General features: G+C 44.5%; 2 protein-coding genes and 1 long non-coding RNA gene across 4 annotated transcripts; 2 read left to right on the top strand and 1 right to left on the bottom strand.

Annotated features, from left to right (window-relative positions):
• Positions 1 to 50: 50 nt before the first annotated feature.
• LOC143521946 (uncharacterized) lies at positions 51 to 2408 on the bottom strand. The gene is made up of 3 exons (XR_013132875.1): positions 2013 to 2408; positions 645 to 1001; positions 51 to 473 (listed from the first exon to the last, which is right to left on the bottom strand). It is a non-coding gene; the product is annotated as an uncharacterized LOC143521946 (long non-coding RNA).
• A 1061-nt stretch (positions 2409 to 3469) lies between these two features.
• cd7al (cd7 antigen-like) lies at positions 3470 to 7742 on the top strand. Of its 2 annotated transcripts, none has more exons than XM_077015481.1 (4): positions 3470 to 6059; positions 6405 to 6758; positions 6942 to 7045; positions 7443 to 7742. In XM_077015481.1, the coding sequence occupies exons 1-4, from the start codon at positions 6008 to 6010 to the stop codon at positions 7506 to 7508; spliced, it is 576 nt and encodes a 191-aa protein (XP_076871596.1). In that variant the 5' UTR covers positions 3470 to 6007; the 3' UTR covers positions 7509 to 7742. The 2 variants fall into 2 exon arrangements, with proteins under 2 accessions (XP_076871596.1, XP_076871597.1); XM_077015482.1 differs by having other exon boundaries at positions 3470 to 6257.
• Positions 7743 to 11701: 3959 nt separating this feature from the next.
• p4hb (prolyl 4-hydroxylase, beta polypeptide) lies at positions 11702 to 23677 on the top strand. Its single transcript, XM_077015476.1, has 11 exons — positions 11702 to 12011; positions 13141 to 13347; positions 14583 to 14716; positions 15123 to 15260; positions 17066 to 17170; positions 17345 to 17470; positions 17672 to 17872; positions 18793 to 18913; positions 20181 to 20362; positions 21377 to 21487; positions 22156 to 23677. The coding sequence occupies exons 1-11, from the start codon at positions 11873 to 11875 to the stop codon at positions 22222 to 22224; spliced, it is 1533 nt and encodes a 510-aa protein (XP_076871591.1). The 5' UTR covers positions 11702 to 11872; the 3' UTR covers positions 22225 to 23677.
• Positions 23678 to 23979: the final 302 nt, after the last annotated feature.

Genomic DNA, 23979 nt, shown 5'->3' with positions numbered 1-23979 from the left:
CAGTTGAAAATATATTTATTTCAGCATTCTGTAACATTACTGACCTTGGATATTGTAATTTATTACAATATTGGATGTTTTAATGACCATTTTGGGGTCATTACTTTTTGCTCTGGGAGTATAATTTATTGGAGAATTCATATGAATATTTAAGTAACAAATAATCATCTCTTGAAAGCGAAGTCAGTTTTGGTGATGTTATGGAACTGTAATTGAACTCCACTGGCCACCGTAGATCTTAGGGGAGTCTTTTCGGTTCATGGGTGGGAATATCCTGAGTAATGACTCCAGGGTTGTTGTGTTCACTTCATCATCGGAGGTCATGTTTCTTGCATCTTGACTAATGCACCTTTTAAGGTGCTCCACCATCAGTCAATCTCGCCACATGAACAGATGTTGTGAAATGATGGCAGATAAAACCTCGTTTTTTTTTTTTAGGTTGGTTCCCAGGCTCATCGCTGCTATGGAAACAACTGACAGTGCACACACACACACACGTCATTAGTGCAGTGTCCTTTAGCATTAAAACGCCTTGCCACTCCAGACTTATGAAAGTAATCGCACATTAGCATACTTATTTAGAGGAAGTCTTTATGTAAAAGCACTTAGTACAGCAATAAGTAATACTTTAAAGTTGCACTCACCGGCCACTTTATTAGGTACGTCCTGCTAGTACTGGTTTGGACCCCCTTTTGCCTTCAGAACTGCCTTAATCCTTCATGGCATAGATTCAACAAAGTACTGGGAACATTCCTAAGAGTCTGGTCTATATTGAAATGATAGTGTCACAGTTGCTACAGATTTGTCGTCTGCACATCCATGATGTGAATCTCCTGTCCCACCACATCCTAAAGGTGCTCTATTGGATTGAGATCTGGGGACAGTGGAGGCCAATCGAGTACACTGAACTCATTGTCGTGTTCAAGAAACGAGTCTGAGATGATTCATGCTTTGACATGGCGCATTATCCTGCTGGAAGTAGCCATCAGAAGATGGGTACACTGTGGGATGAACATAAAGGAATGAACATGGTCAGCAACAATACTCATGTTGGCTGTGGTGTTGACTCAGTGCTCAATTGGTACTAATCAGGGGCGGACTGGGGAGAAAAAGTGGCCCGGGAGTTCCTGACAGACTGGCCCACTATATAATATTATATATGTATATGTGTGTGTATACTGTATATGAATCTATACATGGCACGTAGTGTATATGACGGCGTTTATTGTCATATGGACAATATTAATTCCAGCAATAATATGATTACAAAGCCACATAGTGGCTTTTAAATAGTCCACCATAAGACCACCAAACAAGTTGTTAAATAGTCCACCATAAGACAACCAAACAAGTTGTTTTACGCAAAGTGCATCCTAAAGAACAACCTACAACTCTAACGTGGGTATTTCTTCCTCTTACCTATTTGTAGTGGTTAGTTTTAATCTAAGAATTTCAATAGCTTTAAAAAACAGTGCACAGTGCTCTGCCTTGAAAACCGCCACTTGCGTCCGTGTTAGTCTGACTGGAGCGGGGGAGGTATTAACACCGCTTTATACCTCCGGACACGGACGAATTTCGTCCGTCCGTACCAAACGTAGCCTCCGTAGGGGGCCACTATACCTCTTTCCGTTTCCAACGTTGTTATGATTTTTTTAATACATCCTCTAGAGGGCAGTATAGTCAAATTTCCGGCACCAGGGCACCAGCAATCTCCTCCCAGCTGTTTTTGCATCGCTGTTTATCGCGATGACCTGGCACCGTAGCAGAATGTAGCCTCTAACCAACTCGCAAAGTTTCTCTTCTAACTCGAGGGTCATTTTTAAAAGTCCAGTACTCTTCTTCATTGATTTTCCCGAATTGGTGTACTCCCGATGCTTCTGACTCTCTACTGCCCCCTGATTTCCGGTTTATATTGCTCCGTTGCTACGGATTCGTAAGCGCTCTGGCAACGGACCCACTGACGGATGAAACGACCTCCGGAACCGGACGAAAGGGTCCGTATCCGTAATTACCGTAGGGTGTGAATGGGCCACCGTAGCAGAATGTAGCCTCTAACCAACTCGCAAAGTTTCTCTTCTAACTCGAGCGTCATTTTTTAAAGTCCAGTACTCTTCTTCATTGATTTTCCCGAATTGGTGTACGTCCGATGCTTCTGACTCTCTACTGCCCCCTGATTTCCCGTTTATATTGCTCCGTTGCTACGGATTCGTAAGCGCTCTGGCAACGGACCCACTGACGGATGAAACGACCTCCGGAACCGGACGAAAGGGTCCGTATCCGTAATTACCGTAGGGTGTGAATGGGCCTTAAAGGCGGTAATTACGGATACGGATTACAGCAGCGTGACTACGGGCCGGGGCCGCAGTGCGCGGCAGTGGCTCCTCCACGGGCTGAGTTAAACCACCGGCCCACTAACCCATCGGCCCACCGGGGAAATCCCCGGTAGCAATGTATGCCAGTCCGCCCCTGGTACTAATGGGCCCAAAGTGTGCCAGGAAAATATGCAGCACCAGCCTGAACCATTGACACAACGCAGACGCCAAATTCTGACCTTACCATCCGAATGTTGCAGCAGAAATTGAGACTAATCAGACCAGGCAACGTTTTCTGTTGTCTAATTTTGGTGAGCCTGTGTGAATTGTACCCTCAGTTTCTTGTTCTTAGCTGACATGAGTGGATAAACCAGGCGTACTCAACTAAATTTGTCCGCGGTCCAATTTTGGTAGATACCTGTGACCTGAGGTCCGGTGCGGCGGGGGTGGCGAACGTAAGTTGTTGAGCCGGGGGCGGGGTGGCAAACGTAACACTCGTGACGGTTTCAATAGCCCTGAAATAAATGCTCCGTTTTTTTGGTCCGTATCCAGTTAATCAGGAATGAGATTGGGTCCGGACAGGACTGCGTTCGGGTCCGGATCCGGACCGCGGTCCGCCAGTTGAGTACCCCTGGGATAAACAGACATATGAGTATTTGCAAATATGTTAATAATAAGAAGGAGTGCAGGGCAGCTGTTCTGAATGAGCTAATGGGCTTAGCACATTCAACTAATAAAGACATCAGAATAATTAAGATATTTCTGCCATCCATATTGTTACGAAGCAGATTATTTTGGATGTTAAGAACAATAGCACCCCCTCACGGTCATAAGAAAATATGAACTGGCTAAATGGGGTTTGGTTTTGATCTAGCACAATTGCAGAGGTTTCAATTCCAGGTTCAGAAAGTAAAAGTCCTCACCAGGATTTTGCTCAGGCTTTCTGGATTGTGTTGATTCCACTAATTTTACCTGGATTGCACTAATTAGAAAATCTAGTAAGCTTGAGCAAAATCCTGGTGAGGACTTTTACTTTCTGAACCTGGAATTGACACCTCTGTTGGCACAGCCTATCTGGCAAGTATGTTTTGATATGTAAGATACACAAGGTCGCTTTACTTTTTTTTTTTTTTTTTTTTTTTTTTTTTTTTTTTTACTTTATTTATTTTTCATCAATAGTAAAGGCTAAGATCCATTTATCCCAGTATTTTATAAAGTGGTCCAATCTTAACTGCAACATAAACGTTAGTCTTTCCATTGCATAGATTTCGTGAACAACTTCAATCCACTGTTTTTTAGTTGGAGGATTTTGCTGCATCCACTTTCTAGTTTTTTTACTTGCTGCCCACAATATTTTGAGCAGGTATTTATCGTTCTTTCCCACTCGGTGCAGCACCTTTCCCATATAAAGATTCACCCATGTAAAGTGAAATTTGATCTCAAACAATTCCGCTATTGCATTACCAATGTCTTGCCAAAAAGACACTACCGCTGGGCAACTCCAGAAAATGTGAAAGTGATCGGCCATCTGAGTACCACACTGTCTCCAACACAATGCCTGCTCTTTTCCTTTATCCATCAAAGCTCTTCTTTTAGGAGTGTAAAAAAAACCTAACTAAGCATTTCCAGTTATATTCCCGTAATAATTTAGAATGTGGTGTTGAATTTATCCACCTACAAAAGACATCTCTTTCCCAGTTTGATTTAGATATGTTGTGGAGTATCCCATAGTTATTTGAATACTCCTATATATGTTTGAGATAATCCCCCTGGTGTCCTTCAGTTTGTAGACATCCATAAAAGCCCAGATTAAACTAGCCTTGGTATATATTTGGTATATTTATCTTAATTTAATTATTTGTTATAATAATATCTAATCTGTATGTATCTATAGAGGTCTTGCTTATCTAAGTCAAATTGTTTATTCAGAAGCATGTATGATAAGAATTTCCCTTCTTTGACCATTGTACAATAGGCAGTTATTCCCTTATTAGCCCAGGTTTTGAATCTTGTGTCTAGCTTGGAAGGTTTAAAATGCGGGTCGAACCCTGCACACTTCAAAATGTTCACCTGTTCAGTTAACTGTAATTTCTTGACATCTTTATACCACACTGTTAGGGCTAGATTAGTCTATCTGTTTAGGCAATCAGCAGCACCACCAAAAGTGTCATTTCCAAGTAAAGACTGTAAAGGAGAAGATATTAGTGTTAATTCGTAGGTTTTCCATCGAGCTTCATACTCAGGGTTACACCAACAGGCTAAGACTCTAAGTTGTGCTGCCGTATAATAGTCCAGTAGACATGGGAGGGCTCTTCCTCCGCTTTCCTTGAAAAGTTGCAACGTCTTGTATCTTATCCTAGGCCTCCTTCCACTCCATATAAATCTGGATATCCATGGGTCCCATTGCCTAAACTGACTTTGGGGGATGTCAACAGGTTGCGACTGAAAGAGATATAATAGATGTGGGAGAATACTCATTTTTATAACTTCTATTATTTGTGTTTTAGATATATTCAGTTTATATCCTGATAGAGCTCCAAATTGTTCTAAAAGAGGAGTTCTGGAGTACTGGAGTCAGGCTTTACCAGAGATAGAAGCACATCAGTGTATAGACAGATTTTATAATCTTCCTCTCCCATTAGTATTCCTCTTATTTTAGAGGTTTCCCTTCTTTACTTGGGCCAAGGGTTCTATAAAAAGGGAGAATAAAGCTGCAGTCAACGGGCACCCTGGCGTGTTCCTCTTTTTAATTAATTGAATTGTTTTTGTTAGATGGCCGTTGACCCGTATTCTGGATGTTTATAGTGATCTAAAGCACTGTATGTTGGTTTCAATAAAACCCAGTCTTGAAAGTGTTGGATATAAGTGCTCCCATCTCACTGAGCTGAATGCTTTTTCTGCATCCAGACTAATCAATACTGAGCAAATATTTTCTTTTTGAATGTAGCTAATTGTATGTAAAGTTCTTTGTATATTATCTTGTGTGTGGCTGTTTCGTATGAAGCCTGTTTGGTCTATGTCTACTAATTGTGTGGTAATGTATTCTAGTCTTTTTGCCAAAATGGACGCATACAATTTATAATCAATATTTAACACAGATAGGTCTATATAATGAGCATTCTACTTTATCTTTACCTTCTTTAGGGATTATAGAAATAATGGCTTCACTCCAAGAAGGTGGAATAGTCCCCCCTCCAACTGCATAATTGAAACATCTAAGTTATAGAGGCATTAGTTGGCCTTTAAGTAACTTATACCACTCAGATGGGAAGCCATCACTTCCAGGAGCATTATTTGATTTTAATCTTGAGACAGCCATCTCGAATTCTTTCTCTGTAATTTCTGCATACACAAGGTCGCTTTACGATGAACACAAACACAGTCTTTCACATCCAGTCCACATGCTGGTGAGATGCAGTGGCCAATATTGCACAGCATAAACAGACACATTACGCAGTGTGTGTGTAGTGTGGTGTGTTATAGACCAACATACAACACAGTGTGCAGATATAGACCAGCACTATTTTGCTATGACTATGCGAAGCCACTGCTGTTTCTGTTTGCCCTGTTCCACCCACCTCCACCCAAGACCAGGAGTCATTCTGGGTACCTCCACAACTCTCAGACCACAGCCAGTGTACCACACCTTATCATATGAGACAGCTGCGTTTAGATGATCACATGAAGATCTAGTCATGAAGTCTCCACATGTTATTGTATGCTTTGCCATTGTCTCCTCAGCCACTGGTAAGTTTCATTTCTCTTTGAGGTTTCTGTCTCTACATCACTGATGATATGCTGTGTGTAGTTTAATAATTGATTGTATCAGTGGAATATGAACAGATGATGTCTGGAACCAAGATGGTGCAAGAAAGATTTCAGCTGAGAATTTAATACATTTGTGACTTCAAAGTCTGTGAGAAATGGAACAGTTAATGGTAGAAGGTATATATAGAGAATGTACTGGTGCGCCTTCTTAAACAAAATATGTATTCTTCCATTTCAGAACTGCTTTATTATTAGAGATGTTGTGGCTTTATTTTTACAAACTTAACTGGGCCAAAATATGCTATGATCATTCTTTCCCCCCAGCGTATGGGAATATTACATATCTTCGCAGACACACAAATGATTCCGTCGAGTTCCCTTGTGCGTGCAAGGACACCAGAACCAAAATGTTTGCTTTCGCTATAAAGCGCATCTGGCTGGATCCTTTACAAGTGCTGTATGTGCACGTGGAGGTTGAGCGAGGGACCCCCCATGACGCGTATCAGGGCCGGGTCTTTGAGAAGAGGGACGTGGGGAAACGGAGCATCAGCGTGAACATCACACACCTGCGGCCAAACGACACAGACATCTACCAGTGTGTGTTTTTCCATGACGATTCTCTCGCTGGATACGATGGAGTGCCTGGTGTGACAGAGTTCTTTCTCCATGTGGACTCTGGTAGGTCACAACAACACTTCATTTAAACCCGTTTTAAATTCCATGAGAATTATACACGTCATTTCAAAAGTTCTGAGACACACGACAATGTTTTCCATAGCCTTGAAGTCATTTTAATCTAATAATTTTATAATTGTTATATGAAAAATGGATTGTAATAATGTCATATTTTCTGTGTTGTAGCAGAACCATGCAGTTGCTATGACTACAAGCCTTTCCTGTACTCCCTGTCCACAGTGGCAGGACTGCTCTGTCTCTGTGTGCTGGGCTTATCTCGGGCGTTCTGTGTGAGTATGACTGTACTGAGAACGACTGTAGTGTCTATATGTGCTGACTGAGTACGACTGTACTGGGTGTTACAATATGGTGTGTTTGCATAGTGCCTGCTGGCACTGCTTATCATTCCTCAGTCTGAGCGTTACTTCACAGTATTTATTGTTTCAGTAATATCTAACCACTTGTTGCTGCACTACATATGTAGCGTCACACCTCCATCAGCATTTAACACATCACACGTGGGCGTATCCGTCAGATGTCACCCAGTAAACAGGGTCAGCTTTCAAGAAGCTGGGCGTGCCAACGTTAACATCCACCGAGGCTTGAGCAGGCAGTTGGTTTATTTACGACTTCTGAGAGAGGTTGTGTGTTTAGGTGAACCTCTTCCTTTTGCCCACTTCCTGTCAGCCTCAGAAGCAGCCGACACACCAGCCTGTCTACGAGGAGATGAGGGGTATGGTGCAAAACCATTAAACCGAACCTGCACCCACCGCAGAGACGCATGTTCACAACCAGCTCCACAGAGACACACGATCACAGCAGAGACAGTCCTGTATCTGAGATCAGGAGATCACTCACCTGTGTCTGCAACCCCACCGTTCATTCTCCCCACTTGTACACACTGTGTTCAGTAGTCTATGGATAATTTCACATGGTTTCATTTTAATTTTGTTGTTATATATCAAAGTATTATTTGAGCTAAACAGAAATGTGACAAAAATAAAAATTAAAAAAAACATGATGAAATAAAAAGGTTTTACATGGCGTAGATCTATCTTCTATCTGGCTTTTGCGTGCTTGTCTGCGCCTGCGTGCTTGTTTTAAAGCCTGCATTTCTCATTTAGGCCAACAGAGAGCAGCATTTGAAAACACAAATCTCATGATAGGTTGTTGTTTTTGATGGGTCTGAAATATCGGTTGTATCATTCGCGCCATCTAGAGGACAAATATTTCAAATACAGGTTTTCATTGGTCCTGTGATTTGTCCTATATTTGAAGATTTTAGAAAAATAAACTCAGCCAACTCATTGTCCCACCCTGAGTTGGCAGGTTGAGTTGGCTGACAAATAATCTAATGATTGGATTCTAATCTATACCACTGTAGATCTAAAACTGGGTGGGGCCTGGATTCAGTGGACTTTGCATTGCTGGGCAATGATAATTATTTAATGGTATTTCAACTTAATACTAAGCCCTGTTCAGATTGAACTTTATTCTAGACAAAGTAGAGAGCTGCCCCCAGAATGTTTCCAAATGATTTGTCTTTTTACTCACTTTATATAGCCTACCTAGTGTCACTTATTCATAAATTATCATGTTCACATGCTGCATGGGGGTCCCCCACCCCTGGAGATTTGACACCCTATGGAGCTAAGGGCCAACACTAGTTTAACACATGTATTGTAAAACATGAGGTAACTGAAACAGCTGTGTGTGATTTGGGTGGGCCCTCAGCTCAGGGCTGGAACCTTCTAGATTTTCAGCCGGTGAGACAACCTACACAACTTGGTCATTACTCTGCCTGTTTCAACGCTGGGGCTATTTTGATGAGCGGGAGTATTATTTTGATGTCTTTCTCTAAATGTATTTCCCAGGGAATTCTTACTAACAAACCAGAAAGTGCAGAAACGTTTTGTTGAGACTAAAAGCCTTTGAGGCTATGACTTAATTTTGCTGAGACCTGCTGTTACTTCCTAAGCTAAACACTTCTTGCTGTATTACTCTTGGGGGACCAAGATAAAGAGATAGAGAAATTATCTCCACAACGTTCTCCACATCTCCGTGGTTCTGGGTGTGATGAGCTTTCAGTCAGCTGAGACCTAGTTCAACCTAATTGCTCATTTCTTTTTGGACTTTGGACTGTAGAGTTAAGAACAACAATAGCTAGTGCTAGCACTAACCTCAAGGTTTGAGGTAGAGTGAGGTATATATGTTGGCATGACAACTGTATCCTTTTTCAAACTGAAAAAGATGTGAATTTCATGCGTCTCTGGACTGATGACGCTGTGCATGACAGAGACCACTTAAGCGCTGATTGAATCTGATGAGGGGATGAGGAGGCAGCGGAGAGACGTGACCTACGTCAGCCTCGCACAACACCACCTTCCACCTCTCACATAGAACACGCAGACACTTTCATTGTTTTTCGCTGAACATTCGATTTCAGCCTGGAGTGAAGGGGGGGGGGGGGGGGGGGGGGGGACTCTACAGCGTTTTCATGCGTGGACACATGAAAAATGCTCAAAGGTGAACCACAGAGTTTTAATCAGCTTGTGCGAGAGGTGTTGAATTTGTCCTCCTGGGTAAAGACTGGCTGTGTAAACAGGTGGGTCTCTTCCCCATCATCCTAATCCACTTCACAGTTGTGCTCCTCCACACCAAACACAAACAGCCGCCCACTGCAGCATGGTGGGGGGGGGTGAGCTGTGACTTCCGATGCTAGAGCTAACCTGCGACTTCCAGGACACGAAAACATAAGACCTGTTCAGTTCACAAGAGTACAACGTACTTTGTAAGTGGTGATTCACACAGCTTTTGCATCTGAGCAATTTTGAGAGCTCAATGTTTCCAGTTTTCATACAGAATTTATACAGAATTCTGAACGTCACAGTCTGTTGTATTTTTCATGCTTGATGGCCAAAATACCTGATTGTGTTCAAGCTATGACACCTGGTTTTGTTCTTGTTCCAAGCTTGCTCCTCCACCCCAACATTGTTTTACAGGAAAATTAGCTTGTCTTCCTCATATTTCTACAGGGACTTGATGATGTGGCAAACCAAACCCAAACTGACAGCTCATCAGTCAGTCCAACAAGAGGCTCAAAAATAACCTAGACCAGGAAGAACAGTTAGGCCAGTGTGAACCCCTCTGTCTCTCTCTCTCTCTCTCTTCTCTCTCTCTCTCTCTCTCTCTCTCACTCACTCACTCACTCACTCACACACACATACACTCCCAACACCCATATTCACACCTTGAAGACTTAATGGTGCTTACACACAGTATGTGAACACTGTGTGTGTGTATGTGTGTGCTTTGTGGTTATTGTCTAGCGCAACTAGTTAGCATTTTAACAAATTCTCATTCCACATTCTCGACAGATAAACGGTTCACGAGGCATTTTCTTTGTCTGTAACATAAGCGGTGAATGCTGTGTGCGGCACCAGAGCTGTGATGTTCACGGCAAGTGAAAAAATAATACGCTTTGAGTAAAAACACTTCTGGAACTGATCAAAAAATATTCTTGCTGTTTAATGCAATCTAAGCCCACGAACCAAACAGAAAAAAAACTCTTATTCAGCATAAAAACAAATCTCGAAAAATGTCCAGGAATATCTTTTCTTAATCTAATCGTTTTACTATTCATCAACGTTTGAACTTTTCGAAAGAGAAATAAAACTCATCAGAACAGAAGCTATTTAGATTAATCCATGCAGGGGAAACACAGTCTCTATTACAGAATTGCTAAGAAGTATTGTATTATTTATCGTTCCCATAAGCGTCTGTAACTCTTCCCCAGTCCAGTTGTGAACTACCACAGTGAGTGCAGTATCAGACGTGCAAGATGCCCTCGGTGCATCTTAATGACCAATTCAGCCACGTTTCCATGGAGAAGCTTCGGGCTGAAGCTGCTCACAAGCGCAGGAACAGGAAGCTTCATATTAGTCTTTATGAGCCAATGATCAGCCATATTTTTACTGAGTGAACGTGGTGGTTGTTGTTTTTATTGGTTATTGGGTTTTTTTTTTGTTTGTTTTCCTTTGCTGATTAATTAGCTCCCTTATTCCTCAAATACATTTTCACAGAGGAAAACATTTTTGCTACCGCAGAACAGGCTGCATTGCAGGCGAACGTTTTCCAATAACGTCTTGTGGAATAGAGGTTTGCTGATAAGGCCATCATTGCTTAAGTTACCAGACAGTAGTATTACCATTGTGAGTGAAGGAAAGAAAATATCCACTATGTTTTACTTTTACTGTTTAAGTAGCTGGATAAATGCGGTTGTTCGAGTGGATTGTACTGTTGGGTTCTTCATAAAACTTGGGTTCTTCATGATGCCAAAACTTTATTCCTATGTATTATTATCAAAATTAGTACTACTACTACTACTAATAATAATCCATGTAGGCCTATATTCTTTTAGAGGACTGGGGCATATTAAATGAAGTAAATGTGAAGTTATGCATCGCTGTACATGTTTATATGTACATGACAAAAAGCTTAAATAAATGTGTATTAAAGCGGGAGGTCGTTAAGAGCTGAATGAATTAAACAGCTGCAGCAATTAAACCGCAGTCTGTTCTACAGCAATAAAAATATATGAAATATGACAAACTAGCCTATATGTCCAGTAAGCTCGTAGAACATGTAGATGCTGGTTATGATAAATATGCGTAAGTCGCACGTTTCCCAAATGCTGCAACTAACAGCTGGATATTTGAAGTGAACGTAGTGTGTTTTTTAGTTTAAATTGCGCTATTGCCCATGATAAATAACTCCCTCTCGCCCATCCTAACTGTAATTTGGGTTAAATCCGGACGGTAACCGCGGTGTGAGTGAGTGTGAGCGGATAAGAGATGTTGCGCTGCGGGCCTGATTCACTTCCAGGTGCGAGCAGACGCGGTCCAGTCACAATTCAACACGAAAGGCATTCGGGCTGATAAATGCGCATGCGCAGTACGGCCAACCTCTCTGGTTCCTGCGCGCACTGCCACGTTAGTAGCGGCAGACACGAAAATTCAGACAACTCTTCAAAACTGCTCGAAGAGAAAGAATATCTGCCTCGCCAACGGCCTGTCCAGTTTTTTGATTCCTAAAAGCTTCACTTGGGTCCTTCCACAATGCTGAAGTTGGTGCTCCTGTGTGCGCTGGCGGCGGCGGGCAGGGCTGACATCTCCGAGGAGGAGGACGTTCTCGTCCTGAAGAAGACCAACTTCGAGGAGGCGCTCAAAGCACACCCCAACATCCTCGTCGAGTTCTGTAAGTACCGTCCGTGTCCGAGATTTGCATCGCAAACCCAGCTCGGCGGTGTTGAGGTAGCGGTGCGATGCAGGAATATGCAAAAACCCAGAGAGCCGAACCGAGAGCAGCTGCTGGGCCAGCGAGCCGTATCATGAACGTCGACTAAACAATGTTTTCGTTTTTTATTGTGAAGCATGTCCAAGCAGCTAGATTGGTAGTTAATTAAGTTACAAAAGGCAAGGCAGAGGACGTGTTTGAGATTTAGTAATAATTAGAGATGATTATTCTAGGCCATCCGTTCATGCAGCAGTGCTCGGTAACATTAGTCCCTATTGCGAGACATTATAAGATATGTTTGTGTTTTTAGTAGTTGGACTAAACTTTAGTTTCGCTCTGTGTAGTTAGAGACTCGACCAGGAGGTTCGGTCCCTCACGGATCACGTTTTAATACGAGCGCGTGTGTGTGTGTGGATTACACACAAGTTTCTCCATAACCTCAACTTCGTGCAAATCTCACAACCTCCACGTCGGCCAAGTGATTAACGTAGTACAAATATCACGGTGAGGTTCGTTTAACATCCACCATAGTCCGTCTCCGTTTTTTAACACGACGTCGTGCGGGTTCGGATTGATCGGCCGCTCACAGACGTGTGGTTCGGCCCGGGTGATGGGCCCTGGTGCTGCCCACTCACAGACGTCCACGAGTTGTACTCCCCCCCCCCCCCCCCCCCCCCCCCCCGGGGAGGAGGTGGAGGAGGGCTCCGTGCAGGGGGCGGGTGTCCTGCTCCTCCCGTTAAGCGGGTAGGTTGACGTGTACATCGGCGTGAACTCCGTGGCCTCCACGGCACCGGAACGACCGAAGCGCGCAGATAACACGAGCGGCGGTCCCGGTCTGGTCCCGGACGCGTTATACGTGCGAGCGAAATGGTCGTGAACTTTGGACTTTTACCGTCCAACAAGGCAAGTTATTACAGTGAATGGACCAAGATGAGGAAGTTCAAATCATTGCACAGTCATAACGTTTCATGAGTCTTTCATAACACCTGAGTAAAATGTGTGATCACGCAAATGACTTTGTCCTTTCTTAAATGTCTCTCTTACTTGATGCCAGTGGGACTCAGATCTCTTTGATGCTGTCGTTTCACAGATGCTCCATGGTGCGGGCACTGCAAGGCCCTGGCGCCAGAGTTCGCCAAGGCGGCTGGCATACTGAAGGCGGACGGCTCGGACATCCGCCTGGGCAAAGTGGACGCTACGGAGGAGACCGAGCTGGCGCAGGAGTTCGGGGTGCGCGGCTACCCCACCATCAAGTTCTTCAAGGGTGGAGACAAGAGCTTACCCAGAGAATACTCGGGTAAGTGTGGGGCGTTTGGCTGTGTGCCGCTGTACTCGCACGGCACTGGTGGGCTCGCTGAACTTTTACCTTGTGACTTAATTCACAATTTGGGTTCGTGTGTCTTATTTGCTGAGAGAAAGGCGTCCTGTTTAGTCCAGTCCTGTTTAGTCCAGTCCTGTTTAGTCCAGTCCTGTTTAGTCCAGTCCTGTTTAGTCCAGTCCTGTTTAGTCCAGTCCTGTTTAGTCCAGTCCTGTTTAGTCCAGTCCTGTTTAGGTCTTGCTGTTTCTCGCACAAGGCATTAGGGACGTACAGATGTTATCTATGAGCGGTGCTGATGAAACTTTGAGGAACCAGTATGATTAATGCCTGTGTTTTGCCCTGATCACATCTGCTGGGAGACGTGTAGGGCGTTCTGTACGTGGTGGAGGGAGCGTGTAGCCTTCCTTCGCCTGCTCGGAGCACTCGGCCAGCTGAGGGAGATGTGCAGTTCCTCACGTTGCCTGTGGTCTGCTCCTCCAGTAGGGGGCGGGGCCTCTCATTCCTGCTCTCTGAGCAATGTGTAACCCGATCCTGAGGAACTCCACTGCCCCCTCTCCAGACAAATCCTGCTTCCACGGCACCAGGGTTTGCCTGCTCTATGTGCGGGATCCTAGTACCGGTCTAGACTCAACCAGGCAGATCTGGAACCCAGATTTTTTTCCTCCTTTTTAAAAATGTGTTTAGTTTAGTACCCGTGCTGAAGCCCGAGCTGTGGGCACTGCTACTGTTGCTGCAATGTTACATCAGTGTTTACTGCTTTCACCTACACAGTCTGTTCTGTTACTACCAGTTTAGGCAGAATTCCAAATAATTGGACTTGGTGTGATGGTTTGAAACATGAACAAACTTTAAAAAACCCATTTTGAAAAGGTCTAAAGGCTTAATCTGGCCTGATTTAGAAACAACCTGTGACTGCCTGTAGTATTTAGTATTTAATTTAACCTGTTACCTAAATGTTTGAAATGTTACCTAAATGTTTGAAATGTTACCTAAATGTTTGAAAGATGCATTTTAAACACATCCTCCACTTTGTGTGCATAGTCACATTTGGGTCATGTGTGAATTTGTATAGCCTCTCATCTGGAATCCTGACCGTGAACCTGGAGCTCCTACGTCTGCCTTCTGGCCTGCAGAGGCCCCACACACCTTTGTGCCAGTGTACAGCCAGTCCCTGCTCGGTCACGTGACCCCTTTTGTCCCACGTGTGCCCGCAGCTGGTCGTCAGGCTGACGACATCGTGAATTGGCTGAAGAAGCGAACGGGACCAGCGGCCCGGACGCTGAACGACGTGGCCCAGGCCGAGTCCCTGATCGCCGACAGCGAGGTTGCCGTCATCGGGTTCTTCAAGGTGAGAACTGAACAGAATGGTGCGCGCCGATGGGCCAGCGTGGCCACGTTCTTCTAACCGTCTAGACTTCAAGGTTAAGATGATCCACGGTGGATGTGTCTGTAGCAGGAAGGCGAGTTTTGGATTCCTGTCTGCGTAGATGCGGTGCGTGTTTAGACATCGGTGAGGCCTGCATCTATCCTTGAGCAGCCCTGAGTGATTCGGCTAGTTCAGCGATTTCTGCGGTTTCCTGCGTGTTGGGTAGTTGGAGGGACTACAGGTGCTGCTGCGTGGCACATCTGACCAGCCCCTCCCGATTCACACCCTTCGGTGTTGGTGCAGGCGTGTCTGTGAATGGTTTCCACTGGGAGAGGAGGGGCTGCTTGGCATAATCTTTGTGTGTGTGTGCGCCCTGTCGTGCTGGTAGGACGTGGAATCTGAAGCTGCCCAGGCCTACATCAAAGCAGCGGAGGCTGTCGACGACGTTCCGTTTGGCATCACCTCTGACGACGCCATCTTCTCCAAGTTCGAGGTTACCAAGGACACCGTTGTACTGTTTAAGAAGGTACTTTACAGTCATGGTTCTTTTTGATGTGTGGCCAACTCTGTCAAACCTGTAGGATTTGGTGTAAATGGAACTTATTTTAATACTAATATAAACTGAAATGCAAGTAGTGCACATTAGTCCTCTACTTCAAGGTAGGATCGAACATCTAGCGTATAAAGGATGTAATGCACAGCAAGGCCTAAATGTATGTAAATGTAAATAATTTTTAAAAATTGGATAGTTATACTAATGTACATTACAGTATGACTATACTGTCTAAAGCCCTGCTGAAAGGCCACAGATTCAGGGTGACAACGATCAAAAGGGATGTAGTTACATCATGATGGTGCTTCATATGAATGGACCCATGGAATGTGTAAGGATACTCCATCAGAAGAGAATTAAGGCATGGCCGTCGGCATCGTCACAATTTCATACAGTTAAGATCCATACACGATCTGCTCTAAATTTGTGTTGCAAGTTTGCCAAATCTGAAGCCGGTCACTCGGTCAGTCTCAACAGGAGCAACAGGAGTATAATGATGTCGACCACATGCTGTTTTGCTCTTTAAACGGGGGGCCGTCGGCCCTCCCGCTGACGCAAGGGTTGCAAAACTCGAGCTGTCTACGTGCGACAGATTCTCCTCATTACTTGACCCCCACAACCCCCTCCACCTCCCTGAGGACACGTGCCTGCGTGCCCCACGCCTCCCTCACGTCTCCTTCGTAGCCTGGGAACTTGACCCAGGCTCTCCTTCATTTCTACTGCCCGCTGGCTCACGTAGGGCCCTAAAGTTAGCCTGACCTGGGCCGGCAGGCCCGTCACGCCTCCAGGGTCCTTCCCGCTTTTGGCCACGCTGCTCTAACCGTGGTCGAGTGAGGCAAAATTTTATATATATATATATATATATATATATATATATATATATATATAATATATTAAAAAAAAAAAAAAAAAAAAAAAAAAAACTATGCCAAACTCTTGGGGCTTAATTCTGTTTAATAATTTTGGCTTAGTAGTTAACAAGGACCGGTTCCTTAGACAGTTTCTAGACCAGGCTATATGAATGGTTTATAATGGAGTATAAATAGTAAAATTATATAAAATAAAATTGTATTATATAAAAAAGTACATGCTATTTTCACACAGCTGCATGTAAACCAAGTTATAAAGCATAAGGCTGCAGATAGAATCTGAATTGATCCCGAAGGAAGTTGGAGAAGCTCTTGGTGCCACGATAAATGTGTAAATGCACCTTTTTTTCCTACTACAAACGGGATGTGTATTAAAATATATTTTTAAAACATGCAGTCCTATTCATAGTCTTTCACTGTGCAGGATGAAGGTTTCATTCTGGCCCCGTTCTGCTGTCTCATCTACAGGAGGTTTCTGCCAGTGAATTCGGTGCTCTAGTTTGCTCTTGACCCTCCCCCATAATGAGGCATAGACATTCCTGACACCTTAACCCCTTGCCTTAAGCAGTCTCACCCTCTGCGCACTCACCCTGCCTGTGTTGCACAGGCTCTCTCTCCCTTTCTCTCTCTAAAGAGCGACACAAACACCAAGCAGCTTCAGCAGAAACCACAAAACAGGAGACAGACCAACACTTGGCTCTGTCCCTGTTTGGATAAGCTTTCACACGCGCACTTGTGGCATCATTCTTGTGGTGATACGGAAGCCATTTTACTGTTTGTGTAGTCTGTAGCCCCAAGTGGGGATGTATGTGGTGTGAAGTTTAACTCTACTGAAATACAACCGAAAGTCTCCAGCTTGTGCGTCTTCTATGTTTGTGTGTGTGTGTGTGTGTGTGTGTGTGTGTGTAGTTTGATGAGGGTCGTAACGCGTATGATGGCGAGATTACCAAAGAGAGTCTCCTCAGCTTCATCAAGGCCAACCAACTTCCCCTGGTCATCGAGTTCACCGAGCAGGTAACCTGTGACAACTGTAAAATAAATGCGTGAAACCAGAGGGCTGTATGTTGATGTGTAATTGGTATATACACCACTTGATGAATAAATGGCATGTTCATCTGTTGGGCATTGACGTGGATGTTTTACACTAGTTGCAATGGATGTTCCTCCTTTGTGCCCCCCACCCCACAGACTGCTCCCAAAATCTTTGGCGGAGACATCAAATCCCACATTTTGCTGTTTGTACCAAAAGCAAGCAAGGACTTTCAGGAGAAGCTGGACGAATTCAAAAAGGCCGCCACGGGCTTCAAGGGCAAGGTGGGTGAGAATGGCGAACTGTTTGGTCTATGAAGAGGTCACGGTGGGCTTTAAGCCTGCGGTGCTCCTTCAGAGCTCTAGAGGGAAATGAGACACTTTCTCTTCTGTTCTCATGTGGGATTAAAATTGAGGCTTTGCTCGACTGTTTTGTGCTGAGGCAGATTGCAGCCCCGTAATCTTCCCTCCTCGCCCCACCCCCAGATCCTCTTCATCTTCATCGACAGCGACGTCGACGACAACCAGCGCATCCTTGAGTTCTTCGGCCTGAAGAAGGACGAGTGCCCGGCCCTACGCCTCATAACCCTCGAGGACGAGATGACCAAGTACAAGCCGGAGACGTGGGAGATCACGGCGGAGAACATCGTGACCTTTTGCAAGTCCTTCACAGAGGGCAAGCTGAAGGTATAGCCAGGCTCCCTGGATATGTGCCCACGGAATTAGCTGCTGTAATATCTCTGGCTAATTTGATCGCTTAGCCATTAGTGTTTGGTGGCAAACTTTTGGCAGTTGAAGCCTGAAAGTGTATTTGGTTGGCCATGAACTTGATCTTGTTGAAGTAATGGTGAAATGATCTATTCAGGGATTTTATTTGGGGTCTGGGTTCTTTTCGACTTGCGAAGGTGTTTTCGGAGGATATTTCCATTTAGACATGCCCTTGGAGTGGGTTGGGGGACAGTGGTCTCACTACCAGAGCAATCTAGAGATTATGTGCATCTTGCAGCGGGTCAGTGTTCTAAGGAAGATTCTGCACAAAGCCAGTTGATTCATGGTCAGAAATCACTTTGGTGTAGAGCACTTGTACGATGTTCCTTAGGTGGAGGTGTCAGCAGTGATTTATTACCTTGTGGTAGTGTTTTTCGAAGACCTAGAAGCTGGGTTGATGTTTGTGAAAACCTCACATTCTTACACACTGACACTAGTAAAGGAGTTTTGGGTTGAGGACTGATGGGGAATGTGTGTGGAACAGGCTTGGTGACTCTACATCTGTCAGTTATGCCTAGCTTGAGATGTTTCTTGCAAGTGCATTTAGGCGAATGGCAATTTTAAAGTAGACACGTCATCTATATAAGCGAAGACATTCGACAGCTTACTCGGACCATGTCTAAGAAGCCTTCAAACAGGCCTACACTCCCTAATGCACTGCTACTTGTGCGTTTACCGGCAAGAGTTGCAACCTGAAAATCTGGTTTGGTTGGTTATAATTTACCCAAAAAAAAAATCCAATGATCCAATCCAAAACATGCAACTTTTAGGGTTTTTGGTTTTTTTATTTTATTTTTTTATTTCACCATCGTAACATGCAACATCTCTTTTATCCACAGGCTCATCTGATGAGCCAAGACATTCCTGAGGACTGGGACAAGAACCCAGTCCATGTTCTGGTGGGCAAGAACTTCGAGGAAGTCGTCTTCGATCCCAAAAAGAATGTCTTCGTTGAGTTCTGTAAGTGTTTTGTCTCCTCCGTGGAGAACGTTGACTTGTAGCTGAATCACTTCACCAAGACCTTGACATTGGCTGGCACTGAAGCTGCATCAGCTTGCCTGCTTCTCAGAACAGGTATTCAGCTGGCCTGATATTTCCCTGGGGAGTTGCCCGGTTTTATTTTGAGGTACATTCTCTACTTCATGCCTTTTGTCCTGCCTCTCCTATTCCCCCCCTCCCCTTAATCCCTGATCAGGGACTCTAGGGGTCACCAACAGAACAATCCCATCTTCCTCACTCATTCCCAGTGTAGCGTGTTGGACTGGAAGACGATGTTTTGTGTTCTATTTGAAACGCCGCTGTGTTTGTGCCATCTGCAAACTTGCTTTGCGAAGGAGGTGAAGGACTCTTTCAGTTGCTGGGTTGGGCTCGCTTCCCCTGGGCTTTGGAGTGTCCATATTGAGAGAGGGTGTATTTGTGGGGGTGCTTAACGGGCACGTGCCCACTGTGGCCCTCTGCCTTGGCATGACTATGTGGGCGTGGCAGGAGTTTCACAGCTGTTTGTGTTTGACCTCAGACAAACCCAGAAGCAGCGTTTGAGGGTAGACAAATAATTCCCTCATGGTTTTCAGTGTATGTTGCTTTATGCTCAACTCCTTTGAAGTCTCTCCCTATCACCACCATCTGTTGACTCAGGTGAAGATAATGATGCTAGTGTACTGATGGAGAACCTGCTTAGTCAAAGAGAATATAGTTAATATCTCTGTGAAAATTGAGTTCTTACTCTGGCCTGTCATTGTTCATTTTGGCTTACCAAATAAATGTAGCCCATCTAGACAGTGATGAGTTGTATTTAATTTTATTTATTAATTTAATGTGCTTTCTAGTAATCTTGGTCCCATTTTTAAGAAGACTTTAAGAGCAGTGCATTCTGATTGCAGCTTCAACATTTAAATTTATCATTTAAAACGTTTTGTCATGTTCTGTCTTGCTTCGTGACCATATATTGAATTTTCATGTTCATACAAAAATGAGTTGCATGTTGGAAAATGGGACATGTATGGAGTAGCTTCTAGCTAGCCTATGCTCCACAAACCACAACTAGTCATTGCAGCTTTGTGTGTATATATTTAGATGAACAGTACTGACATGGAGATGATTGTCTGCATTGCCTTAGTCTTGCCAGTGTTCTGGATCTGTTAACATTGAGGTCCTATTCTTTACAAAACCAAAATGACTGCAATCGTAGCAGCAATTCCTATTCTCAAACGGCTTTTCTTTCATGCAGATGCCCCCTGGTGTGGTCACTGCAAACAGCTGGCCCCGATCTGGGATCAGCTGGGGGAGAAGTACAAGGACAGCCCAGATGTGGTGGTGGCCAAGATGGACTCCACGGCCAACGAGATCGAGGCCGTCAAGGTCCACAGCTTCCCCACGCTGAAGTTCTTCCCTGCTGGGGAGGAGAGGAAGGTGAGGCTCCTGCTTTCATCGCACTCCTTGACTGCCAGACCATGACAATCACCTTAATCACCTTTCTACATAGTTTTACGGGGTTGTTGTGTATTGCTCGTTGCAGTTTTATCCGGACTGACTTTTCAGTTCAGTTCACTTTTCATTGAGCACTCACCCACCCTACCCAAAGGTCTCCTCACGTTCCCCTGCACCCTTCCAAGAGTCGTTGTTGACTGTGGCTGGGGATGGTGGTCTCTATTTTTAAAAGCATGAGCAACGGCCAACAAACTCCCCATCCGAAATTATTGGGCTCCTACTTTGATGGCTTACAGCTTTGGCAACACGTGTGGTGGACAACCGGAGACGACTGACCCAGAGACTAGTGGGCCGATTGTGTGCCAGGAAGATCAAGTTCAAACTGCACGTGGCCTTTCTAACTGGCACGTGACCCTGAGCCTTCAGTGTTGAGTCCCTGTGTTAAGGGTGTTCAGTTCCAGGTGCTGCAACTTCTAGCAGCACCAGCCCAGTTCTGATCTGCTTCAGGTACCTCAGTGATTGATGAGGTTTCCTGTAAGAGTTTCAGCTGTTTGCAACTGTTGCAGCTAAGAATATAAGGTGCGGGAAAACGCCCTCTTAATACCTCTACATAAGAGAGAAGCCAGACAATGGCTTACCTCAAATCCCTCATCAAGAGTGATAATTGCCTTTGGCAACAGTTGCGGTTGGTATTTTTAGAGACTTATTATTTTGAACCATGGTTGTAAATCAAGATTTCTTTAGATGTTCGTAACAAGCCGGGTCCTTGGAATTTGACGAAGTTTTGCATGTGAATTTGTTTGTCATTAGTTGAGACAACGTGACCTTGTGAAAACCATTTTATTATGCGTGTGTTCTGGTAGTTTAAGAGATTGCGGGAGCAATACTGCTATTTTTTTTTTTTTTTATGTGTAAACCAGCGAGCGTGCTGCTTTGGATCTCATTACTTGAACTTTGTACCATATTTGAATACCCACTGTTCATTTGTATCTGCAGATAATTGACTACAGTGGGGAGAGGACCCTAGAGGGCTTCACCAAGTTCCTGGAGAGTGGTGGGAAGGAGGGAGGAGCACCAGCAGGAGACGATGACGACGAAGAGGTCGATGTAAGTATCACGTAGCTTTATTAAGATTCCATCAGCACATCTTGGTTGTAGCTTATGGAACAAAAGGAATGGTGGACAGGAGTTCGCATCTCACTTCGTAATGGTTTACATGTTGGAAATCGCTAAAACGGCCAGGAAGGCTAATGAAGTGCACCTCCTAATGTGCACTTTGACCTCAGCCAAACATCAACAGCCATATATACAAAGTGTCTTGGCAAATGGGACCCAGTCCCGTCACCAAGAATATCTGATTCCATAGTTCCTAAAGTCCAGTCCAGTTCTACACCCAACAACCCAGTTGCTGGCTTTACACAGCCTGTAGTTGCCGGCTTCAATCCCAACTAGAACTCCTGCAGTGCCCGACCTTCTACACATACCTCCGACAACCTGAAGGCCCTGTAGCCCGAGGATGAGTGTGCAGATTTGTGAGCGAGTGTCGGCCGGCCTGTTTGCTTCCTATGTGCCAATTCGTTTGCAAGGAATTACAGTGCATGTTTGTGGCAAGACGGGTTGCTCAGGTCCAACTGGTGTTAATGGCGAAGCGTTCTTTGATTGCGTAGCTTTACTTGCTTGCCATACATTGTTGGTATGAGGCAACGACTGCAGGAACCTACCATCAAATGGGAACTAAGCTTGAAGTTCATCCAATGATCTTTTTGTGTGTGTAGGATCTGGATCTCGAGGACACTGAGGAGGATGCCGATTCAGACGCAGAAGAAGGACACGATGAATTATAAGGGTGGAGGGGAGAGGAGGAGATGAAGAGACGCCCCTTTACCACCACCACTTCCACTCTAAGCCTTTCCCCATCCCGGGAGCTCTGGAGCTTCTCCCAACCGATCCTGCAGCTACTGGGCCTCCACTTGGCAACCTGCCACTTTAGCAACTGTTTCCACCTCAACCAGTCTCCCGCCCAGACTGACGACTTGGTCGTCACAGCCGGGTCTCGGAGATGGGTGTGGGTGTGGGGACGACATTAAATTTACAGAAAGCGTTTAATGCTTTCTGTCTGGCCTAACTGTTTAACCCCCGTGTTGGCATTAAAGCTTATTCATCCTCAGGTTTTTGAGGCTTTTATGTAATTTTTCATTAGCTTCTCTACCAGCCCACCACCTCTGCTGATCAGAGATCAGTGTTAAAGACAGTTTAATTTGGAGTATAAACTCGAGCAGAGAAGGGAAGTGAGCTGGTTAATTTGTTCCTCCACAATAGAGTTTGGTGACTGGGATGGAAGGATCTCTCAGGGTGCTAGGGTCATTCACTTGCTAGGATGTTCATCAGAACATTGTATTCTGTCTTTAATGGGCCATTATCATTTACCTACAGATGTTGCTGTGATGCACCTGAGGTACTTCTCCCCTTCTGCTCATTTTCCCCTTTATACATCTTCCCCCAACAAATCAATACCTGGCTACTGAATTATTTTTTATAGGTGTGATTGGTATGTTTTATTTAATTGTTTTAAATTTCTATTTTAATTTTTTTTTTTTCTTTTTTTTGAATGGAATTCTGTGTAAAAAAAATTTTTCACTTTGAGGGCCAGGGACCAGGGTGGATGACTGGCGTACTAGCCCCGCCTCTTCGTTATGTTGGGCTTCGGGGTGGAGGACGACCAATCATGTAACACTTCATTCATAATGCCGGCAGAGATTCTGTATATTGGTTACTGAGATGGTGGAAGATTAACATTTAAGCGCAGCTCCATGAAAGCTGGGGAACGGCTTCCCCATCAGCCCTTGTGTGGTCCAGTCATCTCCCTCACGCCACCTGGGTGCGAGTCCGGCCATCCGTGCACTCTGTGCAGCTGGGAGGGGAAGTGCATGTGCGAGTCCAACTTTATCCACCTTTTTGTTTTTGGTCGTTTCGTGCATCCAGGGACAGGGTTACCGATTTTGTTTTTTCTCCCCCCCCCACCAGCTAGCTGTGTTTTCATTTTTCTAGGAGGGGTGAATATCGGGGGTGATGTTTCTAGGAGGGGGTGGTTATTACGGGGTTGTTGAAGGGGGAGGTCTTTATATGGGGAGGGACATCTGTAAAGTTTGGGGAGGGTTTTGTTTTTGTTTTCCTCCCGTATTGAAAATTGTAATGGAGAGAGAGAGAGGTTGAGTGAACAGAAACGAAGCATTCCATCATTTTCAAACTGATGTGGAAAATAAACTGGTGGCTAAATAAACAAAAACTGGTTACAAATGCGGTGTTCCTGTGTTCATTTAAGATTTTGAATTAAAAAAAAATTTCAGAGAAATCTGAAACTCTGACTTTTCTTTACAGTTTAGTCATCAGTTGGACTTTGGTGGGTAGATATTCCCTCTCTAAATCTGATACTGTGGCCTGACTGCACTTGTGAATCCCAGAGGGACGTTTGTCTGCAGTTTGTAGTCACTGCTCAAGTAGTTGTCCTAGACGTTTTGAACTGAATTTTATTGCTCGTCTCAAACGATGGTTTTGCCTTTGGACTTTGTATCAGAAATGCAAGTCCTTATAGTAAGAGT

The sequence above is a fragment of the Brachyhypopomus gauderio genome, chromosome 8 (assembly GCF_052324685.1).
Source record: "Brachyhypopomus gauderio isolate BG-103 chromosome 8, BGAUD_0.2, whole genome shotgun sequence".
NCBI lineage: Eukaryota > Metazoa > Chordata > Actinopteri > Gymnotiformes > Hypopomidae > Brachyhypopomus > Brachyhypopomus gauderio.
The sequence above is the reverse complement of the archived record's forward strand: the minus strand, read 5'-3'. Positions and strand labels throughout refer to the sequence as shown.